The 17,574-nt window shown below is 42.5% G+C and overlaps 1 protein-coding gene across 2 annotated transcripts in view; it reads left to right on the top strand.

Moving 5' to 3' along the window:
* The window catches only part of LOC111264802 (uncharacterized protein ZK1073.1), a 150,066-nt gene that overhangs the window by 88,000 nt on the left and 44,492 nt on the right, over positions 1 to 17,574 (top strand). The window contains exon 1 of one of the 2 annotated variants that reach the window (XM_022840979.2): positions 8,921 to 9,623. The exons of the other annotated variant lie outside the window; for it this stretch is intronic. Coding sequence (XP_022696714.2) covers positions 9,591 to 9,623 — 33 coding nt within the window. The 5' untranslated portion in view covers positions 8,921 to 9,590. Of the gene's footprint in view, positions 1 to 8,920; positions 9,624 to 17,574 lie in introns of those variants that run through there. 2 annotated transcript variants of the gene reach the window in all.

The following is a 17,574-nucleotide window of genomic DNA, read 5'->3' as shown; positions in this document are numbered from 1 at the left end:
AAGTTCTAAATTAAAGTGAGATATATTTTATATACAAAAATTCGACTGTCTAACACTATGTAGTAGACTAAATGCTCTAATCAATGATGAGTCAGGAGGTAGGTTATAACAGAGCTTCTTAGCTTAGCTTGTTGCTCCAATGTCACCATTCTATTACCCGCGCCTTGATCTCTTGCTGCCTGTTACGGTCACTACCGTAATAGGTCACTTTGTCGCAAGTCTCGTCACGATTGTCCTGTTTTCAATATCATTATCATCGTCACATGCCCTGACTCTGTCCGCATATCCTATACGTTGATAGAAAAATACATTAGAACAACGTCTAAGTCATAACGGTATCTCTACAGAGACAATCGTTACCATAGCCACTTTCCTCAGCGCTTATTTTCCCTTTCGATCTGCCCCTCGATTTTGCATTTTGTTGACACGAGCGCGTGTTGAAAACAGAGAGATCACAGAAGCGATCCGGAAAAGGCAATAGCAACGTAAAAGACCAGGGCCGGTTTTGAACTGGGCCGAAAATGAATCCAGCTTGCCTCATTCAATCGACGGTAGGCAATAGAAAGGCTCGGTTAGAGAAGCAGGTATTATTTGAACAGATGATGACCACAGTCGAATAAAGCGCCTATGGCTAAGCGATTCAGAGACGCGCTACCAGACTCTTGGCCAGTGCGGTTAGACAGCCTCGTAATAACAAAAGAGCCTAGTGGGGCAAGACGTTTCAGCAACATCAGGCCGTGATGGAAATTTCCTAGGATCATCATAATAGAAACTGTCACCGCTGTAGCAATAGCGTCCACGACTGATAGGTAGCGTGCTTCCTCTAACGACTCTAGATAATTGCTCATGTCAGGCTGCGAAAAAGGGCACTAGATGAATGGCTTCTAGCAGCTTCGTGAATATAAGGCGCGATATTTATGATTTTATTGTTAATGAAGACGATCGCGATGGCGATGGCAACAACAACAAAAACAGAAGCAGCGCCAGGCGTATACTTGCAGGAACTGTGCTTCTCTGTACGTGCCACGAGCGGCTAATCAATTGCGTCAGAACGACGGCGAACATTACGACCATTTTATAACCACAACATTTCTCGCAGTCGTCTTCACCAGTTAGCGTTAACGTTGCTATCAAATCACAAACGAGCGTCAGTACCCGTTCCCAGGACTTCCCTTTCCTCTCAGTCTGCTCGGCGTTTACCAGCTTGTATGGACTCTCCTATATACGAGTGTCTGTGTCAGGCAGTGAACTAACGAACACGCTCGTCTAGAGTCTCCCTCTCTCTGCACAACGCACCATACAAGGGGCCACCGAGGGAAGCGAAGCGAGGGAGTGATCCGTAAAGGAAAATAGGCAATGCCAGAGCAAGGCATAAGACAGAAACACAGAAACAGCACAAGGCGAGAGAATAAACATATGCAGAAAAAATCAGTGGAGAGCCGAAGGGAGAAAGCGAAGAGGAAAAAAGGTACTGTTGCGGAAACGAGAAAGGAAAGACTCGTATTACACAGAGGGAGATGAAGATGGGAAACAAGAGAGTCGGCAGGGAGACTTGGGGCGAAGGACTAAATGAGAGAGAGAGGACAGGAGAGCAAAGCATATATATATACATATATATATATGCTTTGCTTATATATATATATATATATATATATAGAGAGAGAGAGAGAGAGAGAGAGGAAAGAGGAGAGTGTGGGGGTAAGGAACGTAGCGTGCAGCGTTGCTATTAGCTGCATAAATCGAGTTTGCTTCATAGCCAAAACTCGATCATCGATCGTACCTGCCGAACGGGTGATATGAATACTCATCGTTGATTCTTACTGTTGCCAACAGGGCAGATATTGCTTCACATCTGCTTTGAATTATGAAATCTCTCAACACAAACATACGTATTCTATCTTATCGAAAAACATCTCGTATCGGCTTATAGCCAGTATCCACTCAGTGCGCCACGGTATGCAGAACGGGGTTCGTTATGAAAAATGAGCCCACATGACAGAAATGCTGCACGTTCTGCCTATCGAGGTTTTTAGCATACAAGGTCCATTTAGCATATACAGGGTGCGAGATCAATTCTCAACAGGGTGCAGGTTCAATTAGTGCGTAGAGATTTTCGAGAAACTCCAAGCTTTCACTCATTGACTTCGGTCACGGCCGCACAAATGCGTTTCTACACGTGTCACTGACAAAGTCAATCAAAGGCTACGATAGCATCGGAAGGTTACTACCCGTCTGTAACTGGACGCCAGAATCGCCAATCAGGTTTGAGCTATCAAAGGTAGGGACCTTTGCGTTTACCCGCTTGTCCTTTTCAGTCACGAAGCTTTGGTTGCAGTCATTTTGCGTAGCCCCCTGTTTGCGTCGGGATGTGTACGGTTATTACGATCGCTTGCTTGCAAGAAAGCTCGCAATCCTGCATTTGTCTGATTCGTACCGTCATCCACATGGAACGGTGCGGCAGCATCAGCTGAATGACTGACTACTTGCCCGATCGTTAGCTTTCTGCTTACAAACATATGACGTACAGAAACACATTCGTATGTGAACATTTGCTCTGTATGTAGATAATTTGTTGTAAAAGTTGTCCTAGTTGTAGTAGGGGGCAGGTTGGTCGAATTGATCGACGTCACTTTTCTGCACTTTCTTTCTCATTTGCCTTAAAATATAATAACCTAATAGTCAACACCATCTATGATAATCTCTACTGTCCTTGTGCGCTATGGCAGCAGTGCAGCTTCCACGTGATTAAGAGCATGCGACACGGTGCCCGTACCGCACTCGCTGGGTTCTGCGTGACGCGATACACGTAAAGCTTGAGATGCTCGAAGTCGCTCTTTCTCGGTATACCTTTCAGAGTATATTGGTGCCCGTATCATCAATAAGGTGCTATATCCCACAGAAAACAAACTCTTCACATCGGTCATAATCAACGAGCATGATTGCAGATTGTTGAAGAGCTAGCAAGCAATAATGATGAGCGGGCCCTTTTATCGCGTCAACGATCAACAGACCGACGACGCCACAGAAACCTATTTGCGACGCGAGCAGCTGCCATTGCTCTAGTAAGCGACCATAGCTGATCCGAGCTGGAGGTCGACTATTTTTATACAAATCGCCTATCGGCTCACTAAGTGAGTTTAGCCCTGTTTGTCCTGTGTCAGTCAACCAATGGAAAGATGGAGAGATATGACTATTGCTCAACGACGGCAACGCAGTGAAAGCAGCCAGCGGAAAAAAATGCGCCTGGAAAAGGTGCTTCGGATCGAGTGATAGTCAGTCTTAATAAAAATAACATACAAATATCTGTGTAGATACTGACAGATATGGAGTGCCACTGATACAATTGCTAGCGTTAACTACACTAAAACCATTTATTGCACATTATCGTGTCTATGGTTCGTATTGCCTCGAATAAAGGGAACTGTAGAAGTTGTACTCGCAGTTTTATTTTATTCCCTGTCAAAAAGTTTTGAAACTTGGTTGGAAACCGTTTCGCCTTGTTGGCTCTTGTTTGTCTGTTCAGATAGAAGGAAACCATCTAGAAACTCATTTTCTTGAGACTTTTCAGTTTCGTGCAGTTAATATTCCCCATCTAGTTTTTATCAGATACCGGTTTAACGTTTCCTTTATAAGAAAAAAATACAGCTATTTTGTTGTCTGGTTCAGGTCGTGTGAATTTCTTTAGGGCTGAGGGGATGAGACTCTGTTTGCTGGACAGCGATTGCAGTTCTTTATTGGTCTGTACATACCATTTTCTTCATTTGGATAGAATCGTACCGTATAAAGGCGTGTTTCTCTTATCAGGAACAGATTCTATTGTGGTCGAATATAATGCACGAATCGAATTAGGACACGAGGATAGCTTAAATCGTAAACCCTTAAAATTTATATAAAGCCACAGGGTCCGGCCGGGCTAAATTCACGTCTGATCACACCCTAACAGACTTCGTAATGATGAGAAGATGGCTAAATTCAATGAGAACGTTATCTATTTAGCAGTAGCGTACTTTATGGTTTCCGGGAAAGGTTACCCGGAATGAGTCCAGCGCCTTTCAGATCACTGTCAATCGACCTGTAGGTAGCGAAGGTAGATTACATCAATATAATTGCTTTTAGTAACGTTTTACAGTTACAGATACACTTTGGGTTCCAATGCTTGTAAACATAATACGAGTTGTCAATGTGTCTAAACGTACAAACGTCATTTTGAGGACAAACTAGACGTGTTCATTAGGGCATAGCTGCTTATTCTATTACAAACCTCGAAAACAGAATTTTTTTTTCATTTTGTAATACCTAGTAATCATTCTTATCCTGGCTTCAGTTACAGAGAGCCCTTACCGACAAACTGGGTCAATTTGGAAATTATCTTGCGTAGCAGCAGCCTATCACACAGTAACAGTCTTTTTCGTTTTTATAAGAATGTCTTTCTTATGTGTCATGTGTAGCATCTCCGTACATGCCGAGCGGGGCAGAATAAAAATTGTTTTTAAATTTAAACATCCTATGATTTTTTGAGAGCTGAATACTTCATAAAAACTAAGGTGATAGCGAAGTGTTGGTGAAACACGAGTGATCTGACAGATGAAAAAATGGCAAAAAAAAACTACAGTTGATAGTCTTGTCTACTAACAGTAGAAACCGTATGTTTGTTGCCACGTAAAAACTAGTGATTGCTGCTCTATTGGTCTCCGACCCTTCCAATGTCCAAGCGAGTAGAACCCGACTGATTTCCAATCTTTTAAGATCTTTTGGAGGCTGAACTTAGTGTTTAGCAGTATTGCTTTGATCTGGGTAGTGGTAGTTGATTCCTAGTCTTTCGAGTCAAGCAAACTCGACTGTTTTTTTGCTTGAGTAATAACACCAGCAAACACACAATGTGATTCATTATCAGTATAGGATCTATTATCGGTAATTTCGATTAATTTACTCGGAGAATAGAACGTAATGGTAGAAATATAAACGGCTTTCTTGGTTCTATCTTTACCTATTCCGGCAATTATAGAACGGTCAACTATAGACCAGACAGAGTAATAAGTAAACATTGGACACCCTTTTTTGTCGACATGATTATATAACCTTACAACCGTTATTGCTAGTTTTGTTGTGGCTTAGCAACTTCAGACGTATGGAAACTCCCATAGGCTATAGGAAGTTTTCCTGGGCATGCGGAATAAAGTATAGTGATACCATGCCTATGAGCGAGATCTTTAAAGACATTTGTTTTATTGATTAGGTAATCATATCAGAAAGTATGTAAGTATTTTTTTGCAAGTGCTAAATTGATTTATTATCTGACCGATATGATCGTGCTACCGACATTATTAGTCCCGCAAATACCAGAAACGAAACTATCTATATCCGGTATATGTGTTCGGCCGGCAAATTTCGACCTTGCGGTCAGTTTACTACACTGCCTAAATACAAGAGTATAATTTATTCAAGTGCGCTTTTTAAGCGGGGGTTCTTTGAGGTTTTGCGCGCTTGTCACTCATCGGGCCGCTGTACCTCTGCCACTGTCGTACACTGAATATATATTACTGATCTTGTACGAAGGCCAGCAGTAGTGCAGTGACGCGGTCAGAGCGGCACATTGCGAGGCCCTGAAGGCACCGGAAACTACTGTTGTTAATTGCGGGTCCTTCGACGATTAGCGCCACTAATGGTAGTGAGTGCCCCTTCCCGAACATGGAAGTCTCTGTCTCGTAGTTTTGTAACGATCTGCTATGTCGCCAGTCCTATCAAGGCTCATTACCCGCAGCCTATACATGGTCAGAGCATTGCAGAAAAAATTTATGGTGAAATGCTCTATTCGACCCGTACTTACACACAAACGTCTACCGTATCGTTCAATACGGTGGCGACCTGGGGACGTTTTGGGAAGTCCAGATTGAAACCTATATCGCTGGATAAACCAGAGATGCATAAACCTAGCACCGGCGGTAAATCTTATGCTGTCCGATTAGAAACAGCAAGCATGCTTCACGACTGAATGACGTACATTGTACTTGGTGGTGTTTTCGTACGAACTAACGTGAGACAGGCTTCAAGCGCCACAGCGTACGGATTTTTTTGTGTTTCTTTACTGAAGTCGTTGGCTAATAGGCCAAGCGCAATGCCGAGATCGCTAAACATATTATGACACAAGTTCCACTTTTTGTCGTTTAATCTGACTGCATTGATCTAGGTGAATCTTCCTTCGTGACCCCACTTCATCGTCCCTGTCTCTTATACTTTGATCTCGAAACTAACTTCTTTAGCATATGCTACTGCTAAGATAGACGGAAAAGCAATACATGGCAGAACTATGATCCTGCATAGAACAGAATAAAAACTCTGCAGGTAGGACATCAATTGACACAAGTTATTCTGCTATGTATATATATATATAATTTGTTAACCGCCAATTTGACGCGACCGGCATTATAAGGTTAAACTAATAGCACTAACTAAAATAAACGCTTGCCATTAGTTCTGTTCCACGTCCTTAACTTATACCTTCGTTGCTGTACTGGTAGAAGAGTATTGCTGAAGAAGTCATGAATAAACAGCAGCCTATATGGGTCCATGAACTTACCGATGAACTTTTCCAGTTCTTTATATGCTACGCGTAATAGTTGTTTGTTTTACGTAAAATATACCAGTTCGGATTCCGTTCAGCGGTATATCTAAATACGAAACACAAAATGAAATCTTGTTCGTTGTACTATGACCGTACTCGTTTCGACTCCGTGTTAAAGGTATGTTAAGGGAAGAAGTCTTCGGCAACATAGCAGCGACTCCATTGCCCTGGCGTACATTTGTATTAATATACATCAATCGACCTCATTTGTTTATTTTGTGTATGTTTGATTTCAGTGTTATGACACATTTACATCCACTAGTCATCTACATATCAGATATATTATTACTCTGTTGTAGTCGAAGGGGGGCTACTTGTTTAACTGCCCTGGCCATCGTCAACAGGACCGTTCAGCGATTCAAATGCTTTCCTGTTTTACATCTGTTACTGCCTCACATGTGTTTCTACTACTTTGGACGGCAAGTTCATTTTAACAAAAAATCAGATATGCCTACATTTGGTTCTCGGTTCGTCCTAGATGCAGTAGGCAAACACATAATCACAGCAATTCAGTGGGCGCAGACGTAGGCGCGAGCGCAATGCGGCTCTGGTATTGGCACTCCGCAGCTATCTATCTATCTGTCTGTATATTAGAGGAGGAGGTAATGGTTTTGTTTACTGCATAGCCAAGCGATCAGGTGCGAGCGGCTAAAAGCAAAAGATACGGCCAAGCTAAGCTTAGTTCGAATCGAATATCTGAAGGTGGAGACTTGAAAATTTACGACGACCCAGACCTATTCTGGGGAGCCGTATTAATAGAAACCCATGGGAATAAATTAAAAATAACTATTTCAATATATTTCAGCATGTTGATTGGAAGCCCCGAATAGACTGAGCTGTAGACGATGAAATTTTAGATTCTTTTATATAGGATGACGCTAGTAGAAATGTATATATTTATTTCAAACGTATATATATATGAGCGCCACGCTACGCTTTGGGATATTTGAGCATGGCATAAAGTACCATTTCAAGTTTATTCTAATTAGGCAGGTGTTCATATTAATAAATAAATATATCTTAGTTTGCACTAGCATTAAACATGAATGAATTACGTTCGAGAGTAATCCACGATGACGCGGGACTTCCTGGCGCATCGAGGGTCTTTCAATTGTCGCGCCCGCTGGATTGGCATTCGTATCCTGTACTAAATTAGTTAACTGGGAAATCCAACCAGCTGATACATAATTCATTCCTAGTAGATTGTACCGTGATAACAGTTTCACTGAACATTTCGTGTGATTTTGGATAACATCCATTTAAAAAAAGTAAGTAGGCACTGATATTTTTGGCAATGGCATCGTTGTTCAATATGTTTTGTCCTCGACATTCTGGGCCGAGGAAAAGGACAGACTCCTTAAGAGATCGCGTGCCGGCAGTACCATAGTCATCAATGACGGAAGATCCTCATTACTTCGTGTCGAGTTAGGACATTTTGTCCAAAAGATTTCGGAACAACTTCACTATCCCGCCCTATCCTATTGCGACTCACTCCGCCAGTGAGACCCTATGCCACCTACTAAGAAATTCATTAAAAGGTTTTGTGGAGTGTCGATGAATCAGCTCAAATAGCCGTGTTTTCATTAGGCAGGATCAGGCGTCGTTTTCGATGCTGTATTACTTATGACTGCGTTGCATTATACAGCAGCACATTTATCTTGCGCTGCCTGTAATATATTTCTTTTCCGCTAGTTTGACTCAATCAAACCCGTTTTTTTTATTGCTAGCGTAAGTGTCAAAGACTACGGAACAAAGAACGGGAAAATACAGAACAACAAAATTGCACACAATCGCTTAAGCGATTCAAGACCCGGGACCAACTTATCCAGCTTCAGGCAACTCTTAAGCGTACAGTGCATCTACGTGCACTACATACATACTATAATGCCATTTGTAATGTGTCATATACAGTGCTACCCTGAAAAGCACGACCGAACACCCCTACGATACGCATAAGCGGAAAGCTAAACCAGAACAGAGAACGCATGCTTATCGTGCCGCCCATCTTGCCGACGAAAAACACAGTCCGACCGCAGCATTGACGCCACTCTACAGTCTGTCGGGTGTCCTTTCTTTTTCTATGCCGCCTGATGCGTTCGACTGTCGATGCTGGCCCTACTGCTGGCGTGCATTGAGTTGCCTTTGCCGTTGACTAGCTTAACCGTCCTCTCATAAGCTCTCTAACTGTCTAGATGGCGCGACTGACTGCGCAGTGCTTGTAAACACAGAGGGATCCCTTCCTCCTTCTTTCCACCGGTTTGTGTGCGTGAGCATAACGTATAAAGGGCCAGGGGCAGACACGCATCTCCATCGTGACCACTCGCTCTTATTGAGTAATAAAAACATGAACTGCTCATTAACAATTTTCAGTGACAGTTTCTTCGGAATCGTGAGTGCCTAATACTGGTTCCAAAGTGTCATACACTAGCGTACGTTTACTTCCTCCACTGAGAACACAACGTCAGGAGTTCGCCACTGTCGTCGTTGCTCAATTGGACCTGATTGATGCAAACCTGACTCCCCATAGATTTTTTTGACTAGCTGGAAGCCCATTGTTCCTTAGCCACATCTTCTAGATTCACCGAGCCACGCAAGAAATATCCCATTGCAGAAATAAGATCTTTAATTAATAAGCGCATGAAGTACTTGCGTGCCACACCAGTGTAACTATAGGACAATATAGGCGGACAGCGATAGCTCGTACTGTTTATATTCACCTATTTTACTACGTCAAGCTCAACTACTAACTCGTGAATGTCGTATGGGGACTATACTACGCATATAATTGTTATACCGATATAAAGGAATTTTTGATCACGAAAAACGAGATTGACCCGGGTCCGGCCCGAGGGAGGTTTTAGAGCACAGTGCTTTCCAAATCGATCTCGAGGTCGTTTGTTGCATTTACGAGTTTCTCTTCTAACCCAACGTCTAGTGAACTTACAAAGTGGCGGATTCAGCGAGCAAGATGGGCTTCGGTACGCATGAATCAAACGATACGGTGAGTTCCCAGAATGATTATAATTATTAGGAATGTGAGGGACAAACTTACCAAGTAAGAAACATTAACATTAATAACGCGAATTACACTATTTTGCATAAGTATTTCGCTATTTACTTACGTGCTGTTTACACGCATGCTGGCATGTACATGGAGCTGCGCATACAAACGGATTTTGTTTAGTAGTTATAGGCGAACGCCTCGCCGCTTGTGTGCCTTGGAGTGCACATGTTTATCAGCCTTTACTAAGCGCTGCTGACACAGTCACTCACAACACAGCGAACTGCAGTTCTTTTGTTGGGCTGCCCAATTATGTCCCAGTTGCATACCGAGGCTGAGGTTTGCTCTTGCGCTTTGTTACGTAGTAAAAGAAATGGGTAGACGTTCGTGGGCCGAAAGCTGCGCACTGAACAGCTCCGAAATATCTGCGCTATTCAGTTGGGAATGACGGAGGCCTGTATTGAAGTTCAGCTCGTTCGGATTGTCAAAGTTACCGGCAAAGAGTGTAACAGAGAGAAAAATGGTAATGCCTTTTGGGATTACTAATATTTGCAGAACAAGTAGTGACGGGTTTGTAAAGTCGGCGACGGTCTTGTTCTGGCTCTTCAGACTAACTGGACGAAAGGTTGCGCTTTAGACAACAACGCAGACAAAAATACAGAGAGTAAGCCCGAGAAATCATTACGGCACCCATCAAAATCTTGTAACTGCGAACCCCATTCCGCAGCTCGCACAGAAAGGCAATACGTTAGACAACAACAAACGACTTGAAAAAAGACATGGTGCTCCGATATCCGGGTCTACTCTAACATGATGTACGCCATCACGCCCTGACCCGCATTGAACAACTTAGCAGTAATCGATTTAGCTAGCCCAGGCACGACGACTTGCGCTGCTATCTCCCAGACGTTTTATAGGTTCATCCTATATTACATAAAGGCGTTGCTACTGGACATAATCGCGATAGACCGAAAAAGCGTTTAATGTTGGCAATAAATACTGGCCGCGCTAGCAGTCAAAGGTGGCCTGTTGCACCGCAAATATACACCGCCTAAAAATCAACCCATCAGACGCACACGCGCTGACTGTATACAGCAACGCAGTTAGCGATGAAATAGAAGGATGAAAGCGATGAAGTTTATTGTGTTAGAAAAATGAGGAACAAGAGTGGCGCCATTGTGGTCATGATAGCTTTCAGATCTTGTACTATGTACGGTCGGGCCGTTTTACTTCACCATCTGACTCGGCTGTTATCGACGTTGAACAGCTAAGTGGTAGCGTTTAAATAAGACTGACTGACTGACTGACTTTGCGTGTTTCCATACGTAGAGTGTCGAAATGTCACTGAAAACCAGCAAATACTAATTAGCAGATTATTTTGTTCAACTAAATGTACATGATGCGATTTGTACTTCTCACTATGCACGTTGCTAGGAGGCTGGGAGAAGGCTTGTCGCTGTCGTAGATAGAAAGCATTGGAAGAGGTGTAATAGGAAATGGGAGGTTGGTCTCGTATGATGTCAAAGCGGATTAAAAAATCGTGAATACGTTTTGTTAAAAAAGCTGCATTTTGCCGCCAACCCAAAGGCAGGAGCAGCGGCTCTATCAAGAAGCACCGGTGGAACGTTCGAAAGAAACGAGCTCATTTTTATTAGCGAAACTGAACAAAACGTGGGACCCTCGAGAACTAAGAAAAGTCTGTCCCTCAGACGACCCTCATGTCGAGATTCTTAGAAAGAACTCCTATCAAGTTTTTCGATATGGTGGTGAGCGGTCTTCCGAACACCATGTCGTCCTAAAAATCAAACATCCATTAAATATTATGATGTGTTCTACGATTTCCGGCGAGGGCCACCACAATGACACATTTTGCACAAAGGATACTCGAACAGCAGGATATGCTGAGCCTATAGAGAGCGCAACGCGACCGAAGTAATGGTTTTCTGACAATGAGTACGTCATGCACGATGCCGTCTGGAAAATTATTGATTCGGGAAGTAACCAATATTCGAAATGACCCTGAAAAGATTATTAATTTATAGTACAGAATCCACTCACAGCTGAGATAGTGGAAAACAGTATCAGACGCGTATCACAAAAACGGCGACACTTATTGGTGCAAAAAGGCTATGTTACAAACTACTGTTTTTTGACAGTGTTAAATGTTTGGGTCCGTTTTTTAACATGGAGGGCATTATTGTAAAATGGTAATCTTCAACAGTTTAAAAAATATCTCGTTTTAGCGTAGTTGGCCCTAAGAGCTGAAATTTTTTGACTGATTTTATTTGAGTATGTTTGTCGAACCATCACTGTGGATATATATATGTCAAGGGAGAGACAGAAATTTATTTGGATGCGACTAGTGGATTCAAGCACAAACATCTGAACAGGCAACGAAAACCCCCGTAGGCCCACTTTATTGTGTTAAGGTCAATTGTGGAGAATACGATAACGATGTATAGTGTATACACGTGTTCATGGGTCGATACACAGTCGTCTGAAAGCTTCTAGAAACTAAGTCTGTCTCCGTGAAGAACATTGAGCTCAGCATAATTTGCTAAGACTGACCATGTTTAAATATGGATTGTCTTTAAAGCGTTCAGTAGATTTCACAAAGTGATGCCCGCTGTTATAGTAAATCGATTACTACGTTCCCTGCGGGTAATCTCCTAGATTGACGGGAATAGCATTCTGTGTCTGTTCTTTTCGATGCTAGCAAGCATCGATTTTATGATCAGTCATGACATAGCATTTTACAGAAAGTTTATCATAAGGGTAAACATATATTGGTGATCTGTTTATTTTGCATCAAAATAGAAAACTAACGTGGAATTTTCTAGCATTTAGTATTGCAGGTTTTTGTGAATAAACTATGTTTATTAACTGATACTGCTCTACCAAAAGCGTTTATGGAAGAAGTACCATGTACAAGCTTTTTTTATATTTGGTACAGTGATCGTCTTATGGTGCTGTTTCACGTTATTCTACCGAACATCTCATTGTTGTCTATGTAACATTATTGTTGTTATAGCAGTCATCGTCACGCTCTGGCAATAACTTCCCTTTATTAAATATATGTTAGTTGAGAAATGGAATGGGAATCCTTGCTCCGGATAAATCTTCTAGCCTAATTTCAAAGTAAGCTTTTTTTCCTTAATTTCTTTGCCAATTCTGCTTGTTTGCCATTTGATTTTCGTTTATGTCGCTGTCAGGCCAAGCCTTGGCAGTGCAGTCAACAGCGTTTTACTTGGGCTTTTGTTACTACTTCAGTCTGCTTCTGAGTTCCGCTCTGGGGAAACCGGAAAAAGACTCGCTATCGTATATCTAAACAGAGATCCTGTACAAGCCGTTATCGATCGACCCGTAATAGTGGCTGGCTTTTTGGCAAAATTATCTGTTTTTGCCGTATGTCTTAACATCAGCGGAATCTTCTCGATTGCGATCGTCGTTCTGGCGGCAGGTAGCGAAATTGGTATGATAAAGTGCCAACTTGGCAAGATAGCGGTTATTGACAGGGGCATCGCCTAGTTTAAGTGGCTAGATTTGCTTGTCATAATCACATGTGGGCCATGGGCGTTATCGGTGTTCTATGGGCAATAATCTGTAATCTATACGTATTCGGAGAAAGCTAGGAATCGTTGTGTAAATAGTAAAAATATATTATGGGAAAGCCATTAAGTATTTCTCCATAGAAATTACGCTGGCCAAATTACGAGGTAATACTCCCGAACGAAGTTGCTAGTCGAGGTTGATTATCCCGACGTGGGCAACGTTCGGGTGTGTAAGGAATAAACAGTAGCTGAACCTCAAAGTTGAAAACAAATTCATCTAGTTTTGCCTAAAGCACACCATTAGAATATGATTGTACTAAAGCTATTCTAGAATCTTATGGACGGCTGGATGAAAACACGTTTATAACCAGCCAACACTATCGGGAGCCATATCCTTGAATCTCAAAAAATCAAGTAGCTGATATAATTCAGAGAGCTCAAGGTTCAGTTCTATAGAGCATTATCAGACTGGTTGTCTTTTTCGTCAGAACTAACAAAACCGAAACATGCTCTAGGATCACAGTGACTGAGTAATCCCAAAAAGAGAAGCGTTTCTCTCTGATTGAAAGGCTAAAGGAACTATTTAAGACCCGTAATCAATTTGAAGATAATATAATACACCTAAAGGATTGATAAAGACCTAACTTCATCAGAGCCACATCATCTACCTAGTTGTCAGCTACTTATAGTTACGAATTTTATAGTATCAGTGGGACCACTATTATTTTGGGCTTATACATCACGAACAATTTGCTCCGCTACCGTCGAATGAGCACCGAGATCATTTTATACCAAATTAACGTTTTTCAACTTAGTAAAATTGACCTTCTATAACACAAGCTAAATAAATTCTGTTACGAACTAAGAGTTAGAGATGTACTATGCTCAAATGTAGTCATGGACACGGCCCCGCACATAACTGCTGTCTGTTTGTCGATAAACGAGTTACAGCGTTTCCGTCCTAGTAAGTTCAGTCACTCATTCGCATTATTATATCGTTATACTTCCGGTAAATATAAGGCGGTTCAGTCGTAGCATGATGCGATCTCTACCTACAGCAATGCCAGTCACTTAAACAGTAGCAGGCCCTGCAGAAATCCGATCAGCGAAGGGCGCTTGCGGAGTGGCATGAGACACTGACACATTGTTCTATAAGAAGACAGCGGTATGGGCAGTGAAAGTTGGTCGCCCGACGGTCAACAACTTCGAAGGACTCGAGTGTGCCAGAACAGAGCTCAGTTAGCAGAGAATTCAAACTTTTCCGATCTGTATTTGCTTCATTATGGTGACCAACGAAAGCAACGGCGAATGTGAGGTTGGCAACGGTAACAACATCAATAGAGGTCGTTGTATGGATTACAACACTGGCACGTAAGATCGACCTGTTCTGCAGACTGTTCTGCAGACATCACTGATTCGAGCCATACAAGTAGAGCGGTGACAGATGAAATGACAGCATGTAGCCGCTAGAAACTAGGAACAAAATGCGAGTGCTATGGTGGTAGCGGCGAAAGTTGTTCATTGTAACTCCAACCGTGCCTATATACGATAGGCAGACCCAAAGGCATACAGGGGAATATCTATACAACAACCTAGAGATCAAGAAAATGGAAGAAGCACAAAAAGACAGATCGAGATTCTGGCGGAACAAAAAGTAGATGGGAAATGGGCGGCTATACAGGAGGTCTTAGTATAAGGTGAAACCTGTTGAAGGCAACCTTCCTGCTATCGGCGAGAAGACGGGCCTAGCGCCAGTGAGAAATGTTCGTGCATGCGAAACAACCAAGAATGATTAAAGGCTTGGCAGGTCATCGATGATGCCGACACGCTAAGCTTTGGCTCTGCTGTTCGAACAGATGTTGTCGAAAATAGGTAGTAAAAAGCAAATTCATTCATCCAGAAATGGTATCACTGACGTTAAAGGTCATAGTAGTCACATTTTTAGTACAAATAATGACCACAGGTAGATGTAAACAGGTGTACACAGACAGACTGACACTCATTCGACGGGTATGAGGCTGTAACGGGAGAGGACAACGCTGTAGATGGCGGGACGACTATAGTCTTGCAGCGTTTGAAAACGACGAGGTGTTTCGTGTTTTAGTGCCACAATAGCTGCTAACACTGATGCTTGAACGGCCGATGTCGTCACGTAAACATCACCGCAATCTTAAACAAGGAACCGGTCGCAGGCGATTGTATGGTAAGAAATTCGTTTTGGAGTAGGTAAAATGCAAATCAACAAATGGGCTGGACAGAGATAGCTATGGCCAACGTGCTGCGATCGTTTTGTTGTTTTTTTTTCTCAATTTAAGAGTATTCGGCTGCAACTCCTATTCGATAACTAAATTTGAGATAATTGAATGTTTTTTTTTATTTTACTAGAAAGCGTGATTGCTTGCTAGGCGCTGTTGTGTGACACAGGCGTTCGGCCCTCCTTTTGTGAGGCGAAATTATTTTAGGCGTTGAAGCTGAATATAAAATTATTGGCTCTGCTGTTATCTTAGTCCGGGCGTACTGTGCCGTCTTTGTTACACGTCCGAGAGCCTCTAACTCCTAAAACGGAAATTTAAAAAATAGCCAAATCTATAACTGTACATTTAACGACAGGAAAATTAAATTAAAACAAATAAACCGAAAAGTGAGATACATTTTCGTCCAGGCAAATGGCAGCTGATTATACTCCAAAATTTCAAAGAAAACAATTTTTTTTCCACTTAAAAAAAGCAAAAACTATCATATTGGCTCCGAGATCATGATCTAGATGTGCTATAGCTTCATAGCAAAAACCATTGCCGCCTCCCACAACATTTTGGGGCACAGGAGGTACATGTCTGGTCCGTGCGCATAACATTTTTCATAAAGGTCCAAAATGCAGAGGTCTAAGATCTTTGTTTAAAGATGACTGGAACAAACAGTCCTCTAAGACAGAAGAATTGGGGAATTCTCCAGTAGGGGTGTATGCGTAAAGGTTAAGTCATCGTCGGGAGCAGCCATCAAGGTGTCATTCCGAGTAATGTTAGGTTGATTGCATAGATAACAAAGAGCGCACAACGAGACGGCACTTAACGGTTTCTGCTGATGCCGCTACTATTCTTCTAGTTGCCAGGGGAATCGGTACCTAGCCATTGAGACCGAAACCCCCATTCTGAACAGTGGCATCCGAGGGTCTGGAATGTGTGGACACATGAGCCTTCTACCATAGGCTTCTCGTATCGTTGAATTATTCAGATCGTTTTTTTCCAGCATTCAGTCTCTCTGATCATATTATTGCTGTTCCGCATGCATTCAAATTGGAAATCAACCAACAAACCTAATACAAAGCTGTCTGTTCCAAGCGATGAACAACGCAAGGAAAAAGGACTAGAAAAAACGGTGTAGCTGTTACGTGGCCCTTTCGATGTAAGCCCGTTCACAGGCATTTTGACAAGGAAAGGGCAGTACAGACTTGTGGGGTACGCTTGCTAGTGGTCAACGTCGTTACAAGAATGAAAATTAGCAGAATAGAATCAGTTTCGTCGCGTTGTCAAGATGCTGTCACGCGCAAAAGAGCTTCCAAGCCAAGCGCATTCGACATGGATAACGGCTTTTTCGTGACGGAATGCGCTGTAATAAATAAAAGTCGAAGTGCAGGGCGTTGAAGAGGTAACAAACGAAGTAGACACAACAGGAACGCAGGGGATATTGCTAAGTGCAAAATCAAAGGTGTAGGGAGTCGTAAGAAGGGGCGGATGAGGGGACAACAGTGCAAACAAGAGGGTCAGATATAGCGGCTAGACGAGTGTGTAGAGCTCACCTGATCCAAAAACCCAAGCTAGTTAGTCAGTCGAATAAAATAGCACAGAAGAAAGATAGAAAAAGGGGTAGCTGCTCCTCTAGTATAAATCATAGAAATATGGCCGCTCTTGCGTCTATTAGGCCGTAAGTCCCGCAGCGGATCCAAAGCGCGTATAACATCGTATGGTAATCGTGTATAGGCGACAAAATATAAGACCTTGTAATTCGGAGCTTTTCTGGGCTGCAAAAACCTTGCTTCTGGGCTCCTGCCACCGACTTTTATAACAACTACGATATAGCGAAAGTCATTTGCAGGGCAAAAAGCTCGCAGCGGAAAGCTTCAGTCCCGTACTTGTCTTCGTCATAGGCATTCACTGCATGCCGTTGCAATCGCCGAAACATACGCGCTAGAGTTCGAGTAAAGGCTGGGGAACGTTCTATGGGCGCTCAATTACAAAAAAATGTCTATAAGAGAGTCGTACGAAGTGAAAGAAGTGTCACAGCCGATATAGAAGAAGCGTGAAAAACTATCCAGAGCTGTTGTTAGTGCAGTGACACGGCGCGAGGTTTTTTTGCTTCGAAGATTTCCTGGACAGAGACGATTTCCATTTTTCGGATGAATA

The sequence above is a fragment of the Varroa jacobsoni genome, unplaced genomic scaffold, assembly GCF_002532875.2.
Source record: "Varroa jacobsoni isolate VJ856 unplaced genomic scaffold, vjacob_1.0 scaffold_900, whole genome shotgun sequence".
NCBI lineage: Eukaryota > Metazoa > Arthropoda > Arachnida > Mesostigmata > Varroidae > Varroa > Varroa jacobsoni.
Note: the sequence above shows the minus strand (reverse complement) of the source record. Positions and strands in the feature narration are given on the sequence as shown.